The 21,429-nt window shown below is 38.3% G+C and overlaps 1 protein-coding gene across 1 annotated transcript in view; it reads left to right on the top strand.

Annotated features, from left to right (window-relative positions):
- The window catches only part of LOC145997731 (beta-1,4-glucuronyltransferase 1-like), a 78,557-nt gene that overhangs the window by 53,714 nt on the left and 3,414 nt on the right, over positions 1–21,429 (top strand). The window contains exon 2 of the mRNA XM_083134637.1: positions 16,318–17,596. Coding sequence (XP_082990763.1) covers positions 16,349–17,596 — 1,248 coding nt within the window. The 5' untranslated portion in view covers positions 16,318–16,348. The remainder of the gene's footprint in view (positions 1–16,317; positions 17,597–21,429) is intronic.

The raw sequence follows: 21,429 nt of genomic DNA, 5'->3' as shown, positions 1-21,429 counted from the left end.
AATTTATGGAACCGATCATCTATACTCCATCACCAACATTATATTTTCCTGTGTGCCATAATAGAATAGATTACATTGAGTTGATGGTCACTAATGAAAAAGAAGAATTAGTTGATTTTGCTGGAGCCACAACAACTGCAATCATAGAAATTAATATTTAAATAAAAATACATACAAAAAAAATGGAAAATATTGAGAGTTATGAGCTACAATCATTCCCCCCAAACAGGAGGACCTTTGCAAATTTAAATCAACCCAACACAGAGATTGAGGTTGATCTTGATGTAGGAGATGGCTTTATACACCCCCACAGAGCAGATCTATACATCAAATTTGATGTTGTAAAGCTCGATGGTACAGATTATCCAGCAAATTCAAATATAAGATTGGTAGACAATTTTGTGCCACATCTGTTCTCTGAAATTGAGATCAGAAAACATGGTGTTGTTATAAACAGAGTGGATTACCGTGGCATTACCTCTACAGCTTTGGCCACACTAAAATTATCCAAAACCGAGGCATCATACTACAAAATAGGTGGATTTGAAGCTGGTGATAAAATTATATCTAAAAGCCACACAGTGCTGTTCCCCATGCGCCTGTTGCCAGGATTCTTCTCAGATTACAAAGATATTATGTGGAAGGGTGGTTTAAGAATTACATTTAGAAGAGCTGCCAATGATAATAATGCTTTGATGAGGTACAGTACATTAAACTCTAAAGGGGAAGCTCTGCCTAATACCCTACCTGATGAAGGCAAATGCATTATTCAGACTATGGAGCTAAGAATCCCGGTTGTTGAATATGAGGCCAGTTATGCTCTTAAATACAAAGCAGATATCCTAAAAAATCCACAGGTGCCTTTACAATTTTATACATATCAATGTGTGCAGAAGCCTGCCACTGGTACCTATTATGAATTTGATGCTACAAATTCATTCTCCAGTATACAATATGACATGCCAGATTTTGTGGTGGTACTGTTTCAGACTGGAAGACACAATAATCAGGAAAAAAATTCAAGTAAGTTTGATAACTGCAACATCAAGAACATATATATCTTAAAAATGGCAGAAATGAGGTGTTTCCTAGAGAAAATTATAATTTAGACATGTCCAAGGATGATTTTCTTAAATTATATGAGGCATTTACAGCATACAAAAGGGTCACTACTGGCAATACTGACATGTATTACACACCAGATGAATTTAAAACACAGAGACCCATGTTTGTCATCAACACTTCAAAAAGGAAACAAGTTGTGGTTAATGACAGGACAAACATTAAAATTATCTGTGAATTCCATGATACACTCCCTGATGACACCATATGTAGTGTTATTCTTATAGGTGAAAAATCATATGTTTATGATGTAAGAAATGAGAGAGTCACAGAGCAATTCTAGAAAGCCTCTGCACAATGCATTGTCTTAGTATTAGATATATGAGTTGAGCCTGGTGCCCAATTAAAATATTCGGGTTAACATATTAATACTCTGAACTGACTGTCAAGTATTTAAGCATATATTTTATTATACTACTGTGTAAGCAAAAGCTCATATGAGTATTTTTGGTTTTGTTTTAAGTGTAGCTATAATAATATCAAGAGGGGCATATTTTTGACAAGCTTATGGACAACAATCTCACAGGTTCAGCCTTTGCACACATGGGCAAATCTGTCTGTTGAGGGTTCTTCATTTGTACACTAGAATTCAGGATTCTTGGGATTTTGACAGAGTAGCACACTGTAAGCAATAAGATCATATGGGTACTTGGCATAGTTTTAAGTGTAGCCAAATCTGTCTGTTGAGGGTTCTTCATTTGTACACTAGGATTCAGAATTCTTGGGATTGACAGCATAGGACACTTGAACAATTGGGGCATATGGGCATCTTGGCATAGTTTTAAGTGTAGCCAAATCGGGTCTGTTAATCAAATGACCTCTTCATTTGCACGCTATGTGTGGCCTAATAATACCACAAAACACACTACTAGAGAGTTTAAAATATAATAATAATATAAAAATATTGGAATATATTGGACATGCTCCATATTGGTGAAATTTCCCTAAATGAAATGACGTGGAAGATGCAATAAAATCACTAAAACCGAAATGATCTGTTGGTCCCGATATGGTCCCCCCGTACGTGATAAAGGGATGCTCGGAAAGCCTTAAGTACCCGCTACACACCTTATTCAACCTTTCACTCTCCACCTGCGTTTTCCCGGAAATATGGAAGCTTTCTGAGGTGTGTCCCGTACCACAGACCTCCGACAAAGCTGATATCAACAACTATAGACCAGTCGCTCTTATTTCAACTCCTGCAAAACTCTTCGAACAAATCTTATGTAAATACATTTCCAGACACCTTCATCCGATACTGTCCCCTCACCAGCATGGATTCACACCTAAACGGTCCATTGTAACAAATGTATTGGAAATCTCCGACTTTATAACCTTGATGCTGGACGGGAAAGGCCAAGTTGATGTAATTTATACTGATTTTTCAAAGGCGTTCGATCTTGTTGACCATGATACACTTCTCCAAAAGCTTCACCATCTTAACCTCTCAACCCGTGTTTTAAAACTTATCTCCTCCTACCTGAAAGACCGAAAACACTATGTTAGATATGATAATAGCATGTCTACTGTATTTCAGACCTCCTCGGGTGTCCCGCAAGGATCGAACCTTGGACCACTGCTATTTCTTGTGATTGTTAACGATCTCCCAGAATGCCTGCTACATTCCAAGAAACTCTTGTACGCGGATGACCTGAAAATATTTAAGTCTATAACGAACGATAATGATACCTTGGAACTGCAAAACGACATTGAAAATCTTGTAGAATGGTGCGCTAAAAACAAACTAAAACTCAATTTTAACAAATGCAAAATTATGACTTTCACTCGAAAGAAACAACCCTACACGCACACTTATACAATCAGTGGCCACACGTTAGACAGAGTGTCAAGTTACAAAGATCTTGGTGTTCAGTTTGAAGAAAATAACAGTTTCCGAAAACATATCGACCGCATTGTATCAGAAGGTTACCGAAACCTAGGGTTTATAATGAGAATGGGAAACGACTTTAAGAACTTAGAAACATTCCAAACGCTATACAATACCTACGTAAGGTCGAAATTGGAATACGCGTCTATCGTCTGGTCCCCACAAAACCTAAATGAGACCAGCAGAATAGAGAATGTACAAAGCAAGTTCCTTCGATTCCTAGGACTGAAAAGAGACGGCGTTTACCCCAAATATACTCCTTATCATACCCTAAAAAAATACTTGAATGTACAATCCCTAGGCGATAGAAGAAACATACATCAGTTACTATTCTTACATAAACTTTTAAACGACTCATTAGACTCCTCTCAGCTGCTCTCAGAAATCCCTTTTTATGTACCATATAATAAGGTAAGACCACGGAAAGAGCTGTTTCAAGTACCGAGAGCTCAAACAAAGTCAGCCAATGCGGCACCCACTCGGAGAATGTGTAGGTTATATAACGAAATTGCAAAGACATATGATAAGATAGACATCTTCCAAAGTTTTCGAAAATTCAAAAGGGAAACAGAAACTTATTTTCAAAGCCAGACTTAACTTTGTTTATTAGTTCAGTCTCTTTACGTACAGGCGTAGAGTCCATCCTATTTTTCTTTTTCTTTTGTGTTATTAACTAATTACTGTCATTACATCTATATATCATCGTTTTTAAATATAAGGTGAAGTACATATGTTTTTCCTTGATTATTTTCTTGGTTATCATGTGTAAGTTCTAATCCAAACTGTCAGGTTAATACTTTATACTTCTCTTTCATATCTAATCTTATATTAATTTTTATATTACTGTAACACATATTATCATATTATTGTACTTTTTGAATTCTTCTGATTGCATATTTTGTGTACCAAACAGTGTTATAATACAAGACACTGTAAATGGGCATTTGCCTGTAGTGTAATGTCTTTAAATAAATAAATAAATAAATAAATAAATATAAAATTAGTGTCGCATTTTATGAAGTTTAACTGTGGTCAAGCGAGATATCCTTTTGTGCTTAATAGTATTGAAAAAGCGTAACAAGTCTCATTATTTATTCAATAGTTTGATGTTTTACTTAGGAATATATTGATTTTCAATTTCCCGTTGCTGCGTAATGACTGGGGGGGGGGGCGGCGTTAGAAAGGGAGCGTTATCTGCCTCCACCGCCCAGGGTGCCAAAATGACTAGCGCCGGCCCTGGGATAGAGAGGAGTGAAACAAACACGAAATAGATTGAAATAAAGATGGAAGAAAAGACATGAACATAAGAAGATTGATGAAGACAAAATAAGTGAGAAAGAGACACAGAAGGAGAGAGAGAATGTGATAAAGGAGGACAAACATTAAACTGTTTTCATTACGCAGTTCAATGGAGATAAATGAAGATAAAGAGATTGCAAGAGAAGGAGAGAGAGAGAGAAAAAGAGAGAATGATAGAATGGGAAATAAAGGAGACGAAAAGGCAGGTCGAGAACTATGAACGACTACAAGATCGAACAACTCGACATTTTTCCAAATTCCAATCCATTAAATTGACATCTTCGCCTCAGCAATTGCCACTTGTGCCGACCCCCGTCGCTGAGTGGTTAGCACGGCGCACTACCACGCCAAGGGTTCCGGTTCGAATCCCGGCCCGAGTATTCTTTGTGAATGTCCTTTCATCAATTTCATCATATCATCATCCATCCTAATCTTCGCGATTAGCCAAAAGTGGCATGAAAGCGAAGAAAATTAACATAATCAATCAACCACTTACCACTGTAGCGGGGAGGACAGTATCACAAACATTTTCAGAAGCAGTATTGTCCAACAGGGAAAGATAGAGATTTCTCCAAGATCACACGAAGTACATGGAGGGCTGAGGGTGAAAAACACAAAATTCGAGCGAAAACTCACTTGGGAAAACGATTTCTCCCCGCCTCTGTAACACAACGGTACTGTTTCCGAAAGAAAGTGTGAGTGGGAGAATTTTGAACTTGGCGACATGTACAGTACGAGACATGTTTTCAATTTTCTGGTCTTTTCTGCACTCGACGACAGGGAAAGTGTACGACTAGCTACTTTCGTTTTAGCTGCCATTTCAAAACCATACACACGTCTTCCTCACTGATGGGTTATTTTAACCTCTACATTTCATTAGCACAGGGAATTTATCTATGGGGGAGAGCAGGGGCGTCAACCTTATTGGGGGGGGGGGCTCTGATCACTGAGATAAATGAATGAATAACTCACTCCCTCACTTTTTTAAAAATAAAAATTACGTCTTCGTATAGCAGTTTTTAAGCAGTTATTATATTCCTCATGCAAATTAAATGTAACATGAAAAACGTTTAGAAGATGTTTCAAAGTCTCTTTATGTCTTTTGTGTATGCTCATTTGTTTTTTAGATAACAGTTAACATTTTTATTTAAAAGTAGGCTATGTATTTACATTAAGAGGCCAACATAACAGTTTTATGCCGGCCTCGGTAGCCGAGCGTGTTGGGTGGTCGACTCAGGAGGTCTCGGGTTCGAGTCCCGGCGAGGGCATGGGTGTGTTTTAATGTCCGCGACAGACTTGTAAAGAAAGGACACATGACGGGTGAAAATAACCTTAGTGTTGACGTACCCATAAAAATAACGAATATTTACAATATTTAACACTTTTATTTAATTATTTACATAATGCGAACCCAAATCGCAGGAAAATTAGTTTTACTTTTTTTGTTCTTGCTACAATATTTTACTTTTTAAATTTAATTTTGCAATAATAAAAAAACACATAGCACGCCGTGCTTTAGCAATAATGCCTTTGATCATAGCCGTTCCCGCTTTCGCAATACAGACTTTTCATAAGCTTTCCTTGCGTACTTTACTGCAAGCCAGTGTTAAATAAACTCAAAGACTTCAGAATTATTTTCCCCTATTCTTTGGACTAGAGGAAGAGATTTTAGAGGATAACTAAATATCCTACATATCAATATTGCCTGAAAGTCGTGTTTACAACATCAAATTGTTCAGAATTCACTAAACAACAAACATACTGGTATAATTGTCATATCACCTCGTTCTTTTGCAACTCTTTTTAGTAAAAATGTTAACAAGACTCATAATTATATACTTAGTATATAGTAATAAGTCATGTGTTTTGCTGTCTCCGGTCATAGCCCTCCCCCCCAAAGTTAATGGTTTAGAGGTCTCAGCCCCCCAAAGTTATGGACTAGAACATTTCAAATTTGTATTTAAAGTTAAGTTCATGTTGCACAATTCAGAGTAAACTTTACAAGAGAAGCAAAGTAATACATTAGATTCTCTTAAGCAAAATTTTTTGAGGGGCTCTGCCCCCCCCCCCCCAAGCCCCATGGAGTTGGCGCCTATGGGGGAGGGGGCTTCATGATGATGTTAGCCTCATGATTTCACATATGTAAATCCAGCACTGGTAATAGTCCTATCAATACATTATGGAATATTATCTTTTGAAAAATATGTACATATTTTATTTTGGACCTAACAGCTTTTAAGCCGTTTTTTGTCAACGAGTTCTTCTTTATATTGCTACATAATTGCTTTACATTGAAAATATAATTATATCACAGAAGTTATATTAAGGCTATTTGAAAATTAGAACAAGCATAAAATCATTCCCGTTTACAATTGTATGTTACAATTTCTTAAAAAATGTTAAACTATATCCCAGTCGAACATCTAGATCGCCAACAAATTTGTCAAATTTATTGGAAATTGCACTTCTAAATTATATAAACTTTTGCACAATGTACTAATTTCCCTATTACATTTTGGACATTCCAGTATTATATTTGATGTGCGTGTGTTCGCTTGTAGTTGCAGGGCGATTATTCTAAAGCGAGGCTCTTTTGTTAACAGCCAGCTTCATATTTTAGGGGTGGTATCGAGACTAAAGTTGCCACGTTATTGGTCTCGTTTCGAATTGTGTATCTTGTAATTGACTCGGTCTTCAAATACAAGTCTCGGACTCGGATTATATCAAATAAACATACAACGGGATGTTACACACAATTTCACAATGCATGTAGGTCAGTAAGGCAAAATATTTTTTTGTCAGACGCCCCGTTTCGACGCTACCAGCCCTCGAGAAACGGGATATTATCCTGGATGCTACCGACTGCCAGATCTCATTGAGCCAATTGGCACCATTTTAAATTACAATACTACGAGAGTAGCCATGTGTCAGTTTCAAATTTCTTGGACAAGCTACTGTATTCTAATTTATTTATTATTTTTCCGTATTCCAAAACAAAGGGTTGATGATTAAGGCAGTACCACGTGTTGAATTAGACGATGTTGCACTATGACCTCCCCAAGTTAATTCCAACCACTGTTGCACAACAGTCAATGTCTATTCCATTTTTCAAAGCTTTCGGCGCACACAGACTTTCCCAACCTCAGTAACCACAGTGAGATAACCGTGTAGAACGGAAGAAGCAGGAGTTGATAAGAGCTCTCTTTCAGCTGTAAATGCGTGCACGCGTTTGCATGTGTCGCTTCAAAGCCTATTCTGGAATTTTTAAAAGCAAGATTCCAGCCCCTGTACCTATGCCCGCCTTATTTCTTTTAACTAATGCCTTCCCCTTGCACAGAAACCAGCCATGAAGCGTGATACAAAAATTACACGATTGCGTGGAAACAAGATAGCGATCATCACGAAATACTTGTTTTCTGTGGAAAAGAGAAAGAAACTCAACTGGAGATTGGTTTGTCTGATTTATAGTTTCACGTGGGAGGCTATAAAATCGTCCATACCTGTGAGGAGCTTAAGATTTATGTACAGGGTGAGTCTAGAAGTTCTGTCAAATGTTACTGGCATCGGAAACGAAATGCATAATACTCAAGGTCCCTGCGTTATAAGGCTGTGGAGGTAGATGCTCCACGATCGCGACCATTATGGAGGTGACGTGATCAGCACCGCGCTCCGGCCGCCTTACTCTTCTAGTTTGCCCTCAAGTACCCCACACATTTTATTAAGGCTGGGTGAATCCCAGAGCCGCCTCATACAGGGACAGTTCTGAAAAAAACTCCAACCTGAGACAACGTACCCAGAAAATCGAACCCAAGGTTTCAGTCAGACGCAATATCGAACTAGATCGCCGCGGACACAGAAAAATAAAAGTAATAAATTGTGTATTACTTCACTTCAATGGTTTACTTTGGAAGTTTTGAATTAAAGAGTGTGTCGAGGGACACCTCGTTCAATACATGTCTTAATTTCAAGCAATATTTATAGAATGTCGCTTATCGTTTTCGAATGAGCGCCTAATAAAGTGCTTTGTAGTTCAATGCACCCCTCTCTATCATTCTGACAGACTGACACTACAGAAATAGTAAGTAATAGGGACTGTCACAAAATCCGGATAACTGATATCCGCATTTCAAATTATCCGATATATGTTTCGGATACAACACATAATCCGGATAGAACAGGTTTGATAAAGGATTTTTTGGAAAATACGTTCAATGAAATACGAAAATAGCGAATAAAAGAATATGTGGATAGCTCGTAAAACAGATAAACGAAAACGATAAAATCACAGATAAACTATCCGTGATAAAACTGTCCGAATAATGTACACATTTGGATATCCGGACATTTCGGATAATCCGAATAATTCGGATAATCCAAATATCGGATATCCGTACAATCCGAATATTGGATATTCAGATAATTCGGATATCCGATATAGGGATATTTGAAATCCAGGTATAACATTATCCGATATCCGGATAAAATTTTATCCGGATTTGGCCATCCCCAGTAAGGACAGTCGATAAGTACTGGTAGTGAAACTTTATCCAAGTTGAAAGACATTACTTGTTACTCACCCTGTGTCGGAGTGAACTCGAAAATTGTAAGGACCTCCCGATGGCGCAGTGGTAGCGTCATTACCTTGTAATCAAGGAGTCCCGGGTTCGATACCCGGTGGAGGCACATAGGGGTTCGGATCCCACTTTAAACTGTAGGTCCAGTCCCGATTAGCCTTACTGTGCATAAAGTGGACTTAAAACACCAAATCAATCAATCAATCGTAAATTGTAAATACGAAAGGGAATCGATGATACTTGTTTCATAGGTTTTATAATTACAAGCAACTTTAGGAAAAAAAAGTTTTTGACATAACAGCGTAACACAAACAATGAATACATGAGCGCATTATAGAGTGACCCTTTTCTTTTTACCTTCCAAGGAAATAACATTCACACCATAAACGATTTCTTGCTCTATTTTCCCCTCCAAGAAAAACAAGGTGAGGCCAGGCTGAATAACGAGCCAAGCAGCTGGGTTTTAAGCAAGGTCAGTGAGATCTTTTAATTATCCTTATGCACGTTGTACAGTGAAGTTTTCCCATTACGTCGTTGAAGGTACACCGAATGTGATGTTTTGATATCAACGATGATAAGATCCTGTTTCCTGTTTATTACATATTTCCAGGCAGTGAACCCGAGGCACAGCACTAATTGGGTGATTTTTGGGTTATTGTCAACGGGGTGAAACTCATATAGGCTCCTTTGTGACTTTCGTGTCATTGCGATTTTAGCGACATCTATCCGTTGGAACGAGGAGTTATTTGTATTCCAACTACAAAATGTTTCTATACTGATATGCTAAATGGCAGTGCAGGGTTCCACAGTTCCTGGCTATTTTATCTATACTCTATCCACGGAATCTGGGGAGCAACGCAGCGCATAAAGGCAGAGAAAGGGGAGGGGGATCAAGTGGACAGAGCGAAGCAGTACAGTCGCCTTCCATACAATCCCGTTCCCTCTCAAGTATTGATTGGTGGAGCCATCTCGCGTCAATACTTGCGCAGAGACTTGTTTTCGTTCGCTTCCTCCAGAGATGGCCGGAACAGAGTATATGGTTATTGTTCTATTTTGCTGGCAATGTTTAATGTGGAATATGCAGGCGAGTCCATGTAGGCAGAGACGTGCATTGACCTCAGCACTTGTAGAACATTATTCAAAATGTGTGCGTGTACATGCATATATACACAAATCGTTATCATTAAATTTATGACCTTCGTAATACACATAAATTGCAGCGTTGTTTAATTACGAATCAAGATTTAACAATCTCGTTGGGAGTGATAATTTAATAACTCAAAGATAACTACACTTATGTTTATAATTGTCCATTCCTAAAAATTTCGTCTCCACGAGGTCATTAACCTATCTCCCATTAAATTCTTAAAAATCTAGAAAATGAAATATGTAAGTAGTGTAAAAACAGATAAAACTTTTTGTATAATTTCTATGCTAATATTCATTTCGGCTTATTCAGCTCAAAATTATTACAACGTCCATCCACAGCAGTGGCTTGCCAAAAGGCGGGTTGCTGAGATCATTACCCCCTCCCCTCCTTTTGGCCCAGTATTCTTAGAAAAAGAACGTCAAAGACAGGAAAAGATGGCAAAATGAAGACTCGACTAACTACTAAAAAAAAGTATACGCAACACCCCGTTAGAAAATCCTGGGCACGCTACTGATCAACAGATTATTGATCCACAGGCTACTTACTATACCTTCTGTTCTGAAAAAACAGTATAGGAATACTTTACTATTTCGGGGCCGGTGACCGATCATACACCTCGAAAATTTCATTTTTCAAATATTAACCTACAGATTTCGATGTTTGACAAAGCTTGAAGTTTATTTCAAGATGAGAAAACAACAAATAAGCAAGATATTTAGTCCCGAGATGTGACAAGAGTTCGTCAAATTCTTCGTATCCCGGACCACTTCTTTAAAAGAAAATTTATTGCTACACACATACAAACAAAAACATGTGCAAATTCAAGGAATAACGTAAAATTACTATATCGTTCCTAAGCTAACAAAAGCGTCAGATTACCTACTATTAAGAACAAACCAACACTTCCCACCTAACAACGTAAAGTTACCAATACTTTTAAATGGCACTCCATTTCTTGCCAAATAAATCGACCATATATTCAAGAAAAAAATCATATACATTGCACATATACCTTGAAAATGAACTTCTCGCTATGTAGTTGCTGTGCAGGGGCGAAATTCCTCGTATGTCACACCAGTTTCAACACATTGTTGAAAGAAAATTTCGTTCTACAAGCACAAAAAAAAAAAACACGTGCAAATTTGAAGAATAAATGAAAATTACAATGAGCATCAAACAACACTTCAATTCGTAGATTTAAAAAAATAATGGAACAGGTTGACCTTTCGGCTTGCAAGCTCCCTTCGAAGCACAGATTATATACTAGCTTCACCTGTACGATAAGAGCAGCACCAGAAGATAACGCGTCAGACTAGGGTTGCTTACGTCATATCAGTGTGGCCAACTTTCAACAACTGGTACCGATGATAATGGTAAACGACTAATCCGATATTATACACGTGGAAACATAAGATAACCAAGTGCAACTTGTTTGCCAATATATTTTCTATTCTTTACTGTCATAACATTCAATATATGCACAACACTAAAAACAAATACGTAACTCTCCACACGCAGTTCACAGCACCCATTGAAAGGCCGGGATTCGAACCCAGAACCCATGGCGTCGTAGCGCACTGTGCTAACCACTCCGCCACGGATGTCGACAAGGAGTACAATGAGGACAGTAGGGGCATAAAATATTCATCCCCAGAGCAGCGGTTGGGTATTTTTCCATATTAAAAGCGTAGAAAATGTTATTGTTGAAATAAACAAATTTTAAGAGCCGCGGTGGTCTAGTCGTTAGGGCATCTGTCTGCCACGTGAGAGACCATCTAAGGTCGGAATTTTTCCGACCTTGTCCCCGCATAAAGCCTCAAATCAATGGGTACCTGGGGGCAACCCTGGGGTGTAAAGGCGGCCAAAGCGTGGTGCTGATCACACCACCTCCAAAATGGCCGAGATCGGAATTTGCTGTCGCCTGTGTTTTACCTGTCATTTGTCTGGTGTAAAATTTTAAAGGTAAATGAGGACAAAGCTATACAACTTGTTGCAAGTCCCATCACTTTTGAAAAATTTATATTTTACATTGTGCTCTTCAAAATAACACCACATTCATCTCTTTGTCATAACTCCAGGCGAAGTTTAAATGGCGGTTTCGGCCTGTAGCAATATTGATGACGTCATATTTAAATTTCCGAAAGGTGACAGAGTGGTACACGCTGGAATCTACGTATAGATGGTTATCAAAATAATGGAAACACCTATGATCAGCAACACTGCATCTGTGTGGGGTGGCAAAACTGTTCAGTTTCTACAGCTCGCGTTGGACTGTGAGTGTAGAAACAAGTTAGTCGAGATGCTGATTGACTTCTGACGTCACTTGTGTCGCATTAGCTCGATTGTTTTTTGAGACAATCCTCTTCAATGTTTAGTGGTCCTGATCACGGAGGATGGGTTTTCGTCGTCCACTATTACCATTCGTTGACGATGTCTTGGCATGAGTTGTGTTTGCTGTCATTACCTTGGAGACTGTTGCTCTCGATGCACCTAAGCAGGGTCTTAGGTTTGTGGAAGCCCCTGGGCAAAATGTTTTGTGGGGGGCCCCCATTTTTTAATTTCTTTTTTACTAGGAGCTTTATTAGCTCAATACTTTAACCACCAATTTTCAGCAGTTGAAATGGTAGACCTGATTCTAGAATCAGTTGTCATTCACAATCGAACATACCGCAGAGAGGTTTGCAGGGAGAATAGCGCAGTAAAATAAAGTTATAGGACAAAAATTGTAGAGCTATAGCAGCAGTACAATTCCGCGTCTAAATGTCTATAGTATATTATGAAGAGTGAACACCGTAACTACGAGGGTAAGTCAATATATAAGTCGCAAAATGGAATAGAAAGAAAAGTTGAAATAGTTACCTGATGAAATGTGGTTTACTTTTCAACGTAATCTCCATGAACATTTAGGCACTTGTCCCAGCGTTTCACGAGTCCCTGAAAGTCAGCAGAAAAGAAGGTTTGTGGTTTGTGTCGTCGCCAGCTGGTAACCTCTCGATGGGCCACCTCCATATCCTGGAACCAGTGACTATCCAGGTGATTATTCAGTGGGCCGAAGAGATGAAGGTCGGATGGTGCCAAATTCAGACTGTAGGCAGTATGTTCCAGTCGTTCCCAACCTAAGGACCGTATGTGAGCCACTGTGGTATTGGCACTGTGTGGACGAGCGTTGTCACCCAACAGAAGAACTCCATCCCACAAAGCACTTGGACGTTTCCTGCGAATGGCTGACCGTAACTTCGTCAGGGTTCTGCAAATACGTGGCTGCAGTGACAGTGTGACCCTGGGGCAGAAATTCCACGAGTAGGATGCCTTAACTGTCCCAAAACGCAGTGACCATCACCTTCCGTGCTGACTGGATGACCTTGAACTTCTTCCTGCCCACTTGGTAGTCGAATGACTCACCACCGCACGATAACGTGACTACTACTTGAAACGTTCTTGTAATAGACGCGGTGAACGATGAGACTCGGTGAAGTACACAGACTCCTCTCAGGTACAGGGATAGTGTTAGGCAAAGACAATATTCACAGCACAGAGAAATAAAACCACATTACTGCAGTATGTATAAACTGAAAGGTTTTATTCTTTATTTATTGCAATTATAATGCAAATATACTTGAGACGAAGGCGAGGATTTCGCTTTGTCGATGAATTGACTCAACTAAAACGCATAATCTCAATGCGTGGCTATCGGCAAGCCTATGATCACATAGACCTAGCTTGCGCCCCGAACTACCACACCAAGAGATATGCAATGATAACTGAGCCAATATTTGCTCTTTAGCCTTTTATTTCCAAATTAATCCTTAGGCTAGCTTTATTATTTAACATAGAATGGTTGCAGTATTGTGCATATCATCAATGCATGGCTATCGGCGTACCTATGATCACATAGGCCTAGCTTGCGCCCCGAACTACCATACCAAGATGTATGCACAACACCGAGGAGTTCTTTTTAAGTTTAAAAGCTTCGTCGATCCGTGGCGAAAAAGTGTGATATTTCTTACGCGATATCCTCGCTTTTATACTATTTTCGAGAACACAGATTAAAGTACAGATGAATCACTCACTATCTACAAAAGGATACTATCAACAAAAATGACATCTATACATCTTTTAAAAAAATACAACTTCGTATAGTGCACTATCGCAAACATGAAGGTAACATTAAACTACTCATAACAGAGCATAAAATACAATAAACATTAAACAAAAGATATACATTACAAACAGGGTGCAATATTACATATAATAACACAACATTTACGTGTCCTTTCATAAAAGTAAATACATTAGTGACATATTTTCTACTGGTGACGTCACATAAAAATGTGGATCATATCATCCTAGCGCCGTATCCGATACACAGTGGTGCTGCCACCTACACCGACTCTTGCGGAAAGGATCAGTGCAACGACTGATATTTATAAAACAATTTCACATTGCAGCAATTCGAAGATATTTCATTTTGCAACTTATATATTGACTTTCCCTCGTATATAGTAAATACTAAACGAACGCCGTGCATGCACACAATGGTCGAAATATTAGCTGTCCAGTTGTGGCTGTTTGTCGTTCGCGTGCTCCAAGCCTACTCTTCCATTCGAGCCCTTGTACTCATATCTAATGAGCGATAGTTACATGAAAAATTGTAATACTGATCTCTTCTTCCCCGAACTTCCCCATAAAACACTTTAAAATAGTCACAAAATCTCTTACCGAACTACTAGAGCAAGAAGTATCAAAGTTTACACAAAATTTCCATGCAACATTTCAACATATACCCTGAAGCTAAGTGAATTTCAAGTAAAACGTTCACACGTCGCCACTGACAAACCACGACAGTTCAACAGCAACGGAACTAAAACGCAATAACCAAAATATTTAATTGATAGAGTAGCAGTATGTTTCATTATTGTTAGGAACTGGAACTGCATTGCCAACTTTTTACGATTATTTGTTATTTCCGTTATTCAACGTCACTGTTCTTCCTTTTGAAGTTAATCGCGAAGTTGAGAATGAAAATATGATAAAGCGCTGCTTACAGTTAGGTGTCCCAAGTTCACTGATGCACCGAGAGAGAGCTCTAGTATCTCCACATTTTTTTCCCTAGAAAAACTCGCAGTTCTAATACGATGTTATTAACGAAAGAAAGTTATGTACTTCGTAGAATTATTTATTATCTTAATCGTATCTGAGAATTGATTATTTGAATAAGTTTGCCTTATTTCCACATCACAGCCAAATCAATCTGAGCTTCAGATATCTACAAACAGATCGACTGAGAGCTGTGCTACAATTGGATCCAGAAGAGTGTAGACATACGACAATATCAAAGTTCTTTTTTTTTTTTTAAATACAACTTCTTACGTAATTTTTCACAAGCATAGCCAGCTGGTTAAAATATTCTTTTGGTGGAGGCCCTTCACAGCTTCCTTTTGGTGGGGGCCCCGGAGCAATTGCCCCAGTTGCCCATAGGTTAATCTGGCCCTGCACCTAAGACATTGGCCATCTTCATTACAGTTGCGCAAACTAACCGGGCTCCAACAATCGGCCTTCGTTGAAAGTCGGAGTTCCTCATTTTGCCTCACCTATGTTTGGCCGATTGCACGTACGAATCACGAATGAACGCGTACTACACCGATTTCTAATCTGCGCTACTCCACCTACTATCTTACCTACTTACTACCATCCTTCAGTGTTGCCAGCCCACATAGATGCTGTGTTGCTGAACAACATCCATTATATTTTGATAACCATCTGTAGATACACACGAGGCATTAAACCTTTGGGTGTATCACACTTGCAGCCAGGTTCATCCCGAACTTCATGTACTGCCTGCCACCAGATTCAAAAGTACGGAGCCGGTCCCTGTGGCCGAGTGGTTATCACATCGCGCTGCGACGCCAAGGGTCCCGGGTTCGAATCCCGCTCGGGCTTGGTTGTTTGTGAATGTCCATTCATCAATTTCATCATTTCATCACTCATCCCCATCTTCGCAAATTAGCCAAGAGGCACAAAACGCAAAGTAAAATAAACTAAATCAATCAAAAGTACGGAGATTAATTTATCTCTAATTACTCTTAAATTAATGACAAGAAAGATAGAAGTTACGCTCAGTAACTTTCTCTCCCCAAACAGGAAAAGTTATTTTTGTGGATTGTTCTCCCACAGTTATCAGTAAAAATAGTACAGCGCTGGGATGAGCACTTGATACTGTTCAATTTTATATGTGTTTGGTGTACCTACAAATCTCATAGACGCTTTTTTCTTCTCTATTTCAGGTCTTTTCTACCTCTAAAGGCGACCCTGACCATGGTCGCCTCATCAAGAATCCGCCTCTTCCTGGCGATGATAACTCTCAATTTCATCTTCACCCTGCTGCTCTTGAAAAACCACATGAACGCCAGGAGCCACCTGCCTGATAGGAAGTATACCGCTATTACCTACTTTCCTAGCAGTAACGACACAGCGTTTCCCAGTGGCAACAGCACGTACACAATGTCCATGGTGGTTAGGACGGAGAAGAGCGTCTCGATATCGGAAAGAAGACAAAAAGTGCGGGTTAGCGTCACGGAAAACCAGAGTATGTCCACGAAAGACGACGCCAATTCGAGTTCAACATCCACCACCTCAAGTGTTGTCCATGAGCAGAAGCACAACTCGTACGCCTTTCGCTTCGACGAAACTCAAGGACAATTTGACCCTCCCCATAAGTTCAAGGTGCACACTTTTGTTGTAGTTGGGGACGAGTGGAGCTCTGTCTCCAGAAGGAAAGCCTGCATTGCCACGCAGACTTCACTAGACAGATCCCATTGGCTGATGAACGTCTCCTCCACGTGGGCAGGACCAATCTCCGTATCGCTCTTCACCCCTGATGTTGAATTCGACCTAGCTGTCCGCTATGTCACCTACCTCAGAGAGTGTTTTCCCAATATTAGGAAAAAGGTTAGTTTTCACTTCTCATATCCCGTGGACCATCCACCTCGGCTACTCCCAGACCACAAATTTGACAGTGAGAGCACCTGTGAAGATCACAAGGTGATGCTGGACCAACTTTTATCCAAAAGACCAATGCCCATGTTGAAATGGAGGGAAAGCATGGCGTACCCTCAGAACCTGCTGAGGAACATGGCGAGACAGAATTGTCCAACCGAGTACGTCCTCTGCTCTGACGTCGACATGATACCTAACCCTGCCCTTGATCTTCAGCTTGAGGACTTTTTGTCACGTCTGGACATCCAAGAGTGCAGGAAATGTGCATACGTGATCCCTGTTTACGAAATAAAGAATACGAGTGACTTAGTTCCAGTGAACAAATCCCAGCTTCTCGGCCTGATCAAGAAGCAGCTTGCCCGTCGATTCCACGTGAAAGTTTTTGTTCAAAACCAAAAGTTGTCGGACCTCGGGAAATGGGAGAAGATCCCTCAAGCCCCAGTTCTTGACGTGGCATATGATGTGAAGAACTATTCGTTCTTTTACGAACCAGTGTACGTGGCTAAAGCCGACGTCCCTGCATACGATGAGAGATTTGTCGGTTTTGGAATGACAAGGAATACCCAGGTAACTAACTAACTAACTCTCTAGCCTTCTTAAACCCGAAGGTTCATGGCTGCAGCAACACAGGCCTTCCATGTTTCCCTATTTTGAGCAAGTTCTATATACTCTTTTCCATCCCTACCGATTTCCCTTAGGTCCATCTCAACGTTGTCCCTCCATCTTCGTCTTGGCCTTCCTACAGGTCTCTTACCATCAGGTTTCCCAACAAGAATCCTGTAAACTCCTCGTTCCTCTCCCATTCGTGCCACATGGCCTGCCCACCTAAGTCTTCTTGATTTAATTATTCTAATAATATCTGGACATGAATACAAATTATGTAGTTCTAAATTATGTAACCTTCTCCACTCACCTGTCTCCTCATCCCTTTTAGGTCCAAATATTTTCCTAAGGATCTTATTTTCAAATACTCTCAATTTATGTTCCTCTTTCAATGTAAGGGACCAAGTTTCACATGCATATAATACTACAGGCAAAATTACTGTTTTGTATATTTTAACTTTCAGTTTCTTAGATATTAAACGAGAAGACAAAAGTTTATGAAGAGAGAAGTAACATGCATTTCCTGAATTAAGCCTACTTTTTATTTCCTCTTTAATATAATTTTCATTTGTTAATATTACTCCTAAGTATTTGAATTTGGAAACTGGTTCAAACGAGTTGTTATCAATAATTAGATTTTGATTATTACCTAACACTTGGTTTCGGCCTGTAAGCATATATTTAGTTTTCTCTTTGTTAACTTCCAAACCTATCTCTTTAGCAGTTTTGAAAAATATTTTAGCATTATTCTTAATTGTATTCACATCATCCCCCAGTAAGTCTACATCATCTGCATATGCTAACAACTGAGTCACACCATTTAATTTTAGTCCTTCTTTAGTTTCTTTTACCTTCCTAACAGCATATTCTAAGGCAAAATTAAAGAGCAATGGAGATAATGCATCTCCTTGTTTTAACCCATCATGAATTGTAAATTTGTCAGACATATTAATACCCACACGAATTTTACTTTCTGTTTCACTGGTGCATACTTTTATCATACTAACAAGCTTCTTAGGTATTCCAAACTCAACTAATATATTATATAGTTTATCTCTTTTGACTGAATCATATGCTTTTTTGAAATCAATGAATAGCTGATGGACATTTTGATTATATTCCCACTTTTTTTCAAGTGTCTGTCTGATGTGAAAAATTTGATCTGTAGTTGATCTGTTACGTTTAAATCCACATTGATAATCACCTATAATTTCATTAGCATATGGGGTTAGTCTTGTTAAAAGAACGTTAGATAATATTTTATATGTTGTTGAGAGTAGAGAAATTCCACGGTAATTATTGCAGTTCATTTTATCACCTTTTTTAAACACAGGAACAATTATGGATTCTTTCCACTGTTGAGGGATTTCTTCTTTATTCCATATTAAACAGATTAATTTATGAATTTGATACATTAATGAATTTCCACCATATTTAATTAACTCAGCTGGTATTAAATCAATGCCAGGTGCTTTGTTATTCTTTAGGCTTTTAATAGCATCTTTAACTTCAGTCAAGTTGGGTTCTGGAACTAAAGGTTCTGCTGTGTGTACTTCATTCACTTCTGATTTATCTCCTACATGGACATTTAAAAGGTCATTAAAGTAGTTCTTCCATCTATTTAGAATATCACTTGGGTCAGCTAGAACATCACCGTCTTTATCTTTTATCAAGTTTACTTTAGGTTGCCACCCCTTTCTAAATTCATTTACACCTTTATATAAATCTCTGATATTTTTATTTTTGCTGTTTGTTTCAATTTCGTTAATTTTGGTTTTCAAGTAATCTCTTTTTTTACTTCTAAACGTGCGGTTAACTTCTCGCTTTATTCTATTATAATTGTTTAGATTTGTATCATCAGAGTTATTTAACCACCTAAGTCTAGCCTGATTTCTTATTTCTATTAGATTATGACATTCATTATCAAACCATGGCTTACTTTTTCTCGGTTTATGGTATCCTATACTTTCTTTAGCTGCTGATTCTATTGCATTACGTATGTGCTCCCAATTCTTATTTACGTCTGTTTCATTTATATTTTCATCATCATTTAAATCCTGCAAAACATCAAATCTATTTGACAGTTTAATTTGGTAATCTTTCTTAATTCTTTCATCAGTAAACTTTCCTGTATCAAATTTTAGAACTTTTAGATTTTGTTGCTTATGATTTATCACTGAGAGTCTTTCTCTTAATTTAGCAATTACTAAATAATGGTCACTAGCACAGTCAGCACCTCTATGTGTACGAACGTCAATTATACTAGTATGCCTTCTCTTATCAATGAGAATATGATCTATCTGATTGTGAGTTTTACCATCTGGAGAAGACCAGGTATATTTATGGATATCTTTATGTTTAAAAGTGGTACTTTTCACAATTAAATTCTTTGAGGTTGCAAAACTAATCAATCTTATACCATTATCATTACTTAATTCATGAAGACTTTCTTTACCAATCGTGGGTTTAAATGTCTCTTCTTTGCCAATTTGTGCATTACAGTCACCTAACAGAATTTTCATATCATACTGAGAAAATTTATCAAAGACCTGTTCTAACTCTGCATAAAAATCATCTTTAGTATTATCATCTTTATCTTCCGTTGGTGCATGTATGTTTATTAAAATAATTTTACACCACCTACCCTGTAAAACTGCATATGATATCCTATCATTAATAAATTCTACTGTTTTAAGAGCCGATATAATTCTATTATTTATGAAAAAGCCTGTTCCAAAATTATGATTTTCAGTACCACCATAGAAAAAAGTATAATTTTTAGTTTTACAATTCCCTTCTCCTGGCCACCTAACTTCCTGGACAGCTACTACATCTAATTTATACTTAACTATCTCATTAACTGTACACTGAAATGCCCCAGGCCGGTAAAGGCTCAGAACATTCCAGGTGCCTAATTTAATATCCTTCTTCCTAACGTAGATCTTATCCTTAGTCCAGAGACCTCCCAAAGTAGTCCCCACCCGGAGATCCGAACGGGGGACTATTTTACCTCCGGAATATTTTACCTTGGGAACATCCATGGCCTTATATTGTTGTTTCTTGACATGTGTTTTTACAGTGCAGAGTTGTCAGCTCTACGCCTAACCCCCAATATGAATGGAGGAACTACTACACAAGACGAACACAAACACATTAGACAGCACAACTACTACACAAGACACACACAAACACATCACAACTACAACAAAATATTATCACAAACACACCACAACTACTACACAAGACAAACACAAACAAATTAGACAGCACAACTACTACGCAAGACAAAACCAACATACTAGACAGCACAACTACTACACATACATACTAGACACCACAACTACAACACAAGACACATACATACACACCACCGATACTACACAAGACAAACAGAAACACATTATACAGCATAACTACTACACAAAATAAACACAAACACACTAGGCACTAAAGGAATACCCAGGTACAGAAATATATTTTTTCGTCTTTCTATTCTCTTGCTAGTTTAAAAGTTTTCAACTTCTTGTACGTATCTCCTGTTCAAGTCAAATTCCAAATGATTTGTTAAGTAATGTCAAACAGTGTTAATTAAATAGCTATGCCAGACATAGAAATACTGGTTCATCTTCTTTTCAGTCTTTAGTTGTCTTCCTTTACAATTTTTGTAGCATCTTATGTAATTAGATACCAATATGTAAATAATATATCATGCGAGTTCTTAAAATAGAAGGGCTAAAAAGAACAACTTATTTATTGGGATATCTGTGTTATATGGATTTATTTGTATTACAGATAAC

This window comes from Lepisma saccharinum, chromosome 1, assembly GCF_977018435.1.
Source record: "Lepisma saccharinum chromosome 1, izLepSacc3.1, whole genome shotgun sequence".
NCBI classification, from domain to species: Eukaryota; Metazoa; Arthropoda; class Insecta; order Zygentoma; family Lepismatidae; genus Lepisma; species Lepisma saccharinum.
This window is presented reverse-complemented; position numbering and strand designations above follow the sequence as displayed.